Source organism: Quercus robur, chromosome 12 (assembly GCF_932294415.1).
Source record: "Quercus robur chromosome 12, dhQueRobu3.1, whole genome shotgun sequence".
NCBI lineage: Eukaryota > Viridiplantae > Streptophyta > Magnoliopsida > Fagales > Fagaceae > Quercus > Quercus robur.
In genome coordinates, this window is record NC_065545.1 from 15,303,962 (window position 1) to 15,305,239 (window position 1,278).

Below are 1,278 nucleotides of genomic sequence, written 5' to 3' on the forward strand. Positions count from 1 at the left end.
TCAACTAAGCAGGAGATACATGCAATTATCCAGGTAAGGTCTCAATCCCTTAGCTGGATTATTAGTGCCATTCATGCTAGTCCTAGATTTGTAGAAAGATGAATGTTATGGGATAACCTTAAATTGATTTTTACTTTGCATGATCTGCCTTGGGCTCTTATGGGTGAATTTAATGAGGTTATTGCTGAGGGAGAAAAGGCGGGGGGTAATCCAATATGTCAAAGGAGGGTGCGGGCTATTATGGATTGAATGAATGAGTGTCATATGATGGATTTGGGGTTCTCTGGGCCCAAATTTACTTGGACTAACAAGAGAGAAGTAGGAGGTCTTATACATTGTAGGTTGGATAGGGTTTGGGCTAACCCTAACTGGAAAGCTGCCTTCCCTGAAGCTACTATTACTCATCTAGCCAAAGTTAATTCTAATCACTGCCCTTTGCTTCTTAGTTTGTGCTTAAGTATACCTAATGCCTCCAATCGGCCATTTAGATTCCAACCTATATGGCTGAGTCACAATGATTTTCCTGCCATTGTCAGAGATTCTTGGGCTGGCATGGAATATGATCTTATGGGTGCAGTCACTCGATTCACTCACAAAGCTCTAACTTGGAATAAAGAAGTATTTGGGAATATTTTTGCAAAAAAGAGACTAATCATGGCTAGGTTACTGGGGACTCAGAGAGCTATTGCTAATAATCCTAATAACTTCTTGATCAATCTCCAAGGTCAGCTGTCAAGAGAGTATAATGAAATATTACAGCTAGAAGAAGAGCTGTGAGCCATGAAATCAAGGGTCAATTGGACTATTTTTGGGGAGAGAAACACTTCTTATTTTCATCTGTCTACGTTGGATAGAAGGAGTAAGAATAGAATCACCAGCATTATGAATGATGAGGGAGAGTGGGTGCACAATGTGGATCAAGTCCAAGAAGAGTTTACTAATAGTTTTGTTAAGCTGTATCAGACTGACCAAATAGCCTATCCTTTGGTGTAGTGTTGGGACTTTGATTGGTGTATGAAGTTAGAAGAAGATGAAGCTAGTTCTATGAGTCTGATGCCATCTAATAAAGAGATTTGGGATGCACTCAGATCCATGATGCCTTACAAATCCCCGAGGAGTGATGGGATTCATGCTGGTTTCTATCAGAGGTTCTGGCTGGTTGTTGGGGAATCTGTGAGAAATGAAGTTAAGAAAATTTTTGCTAATCAAATAGTGCTCGTTAACCTTAACCAAACTCTACTTGTGCTGATACCCAAACAGTTGGGTCCTAAGATAGTT

The 1,278-nt window shown here is 40.1% G+C and overlaps 1 protein-coding gene across 1 annotated transcript; it reads left to right on the forward strand.

Annotated features, from left to right (window-relative positions):
• The first annotated feature begins 267 nt into the window (after positions 1-267).
• Positions 268-777, forward strand: LOC126708187 (uncharacterized). The gene has a single exon (XM_050407992.1). It carries the CDS (start codon positions 268-270, stop codon positions 775-777), a length of 510 nt encoding a protein of 169 aa, XP_050263949.1.
• Positions 778-1,278: the final 501 nt, after the last annotated feature.

What these genes read in the sequence shown, in the direction of transcription:
- LOC126708187 (XM_050407992.1), top strand. Translation starts at nt 268, where the DNA reads ATGGATTTGGGGTTCTCTGGGCCCAAATTTACTTGGACTAACAAGAGA.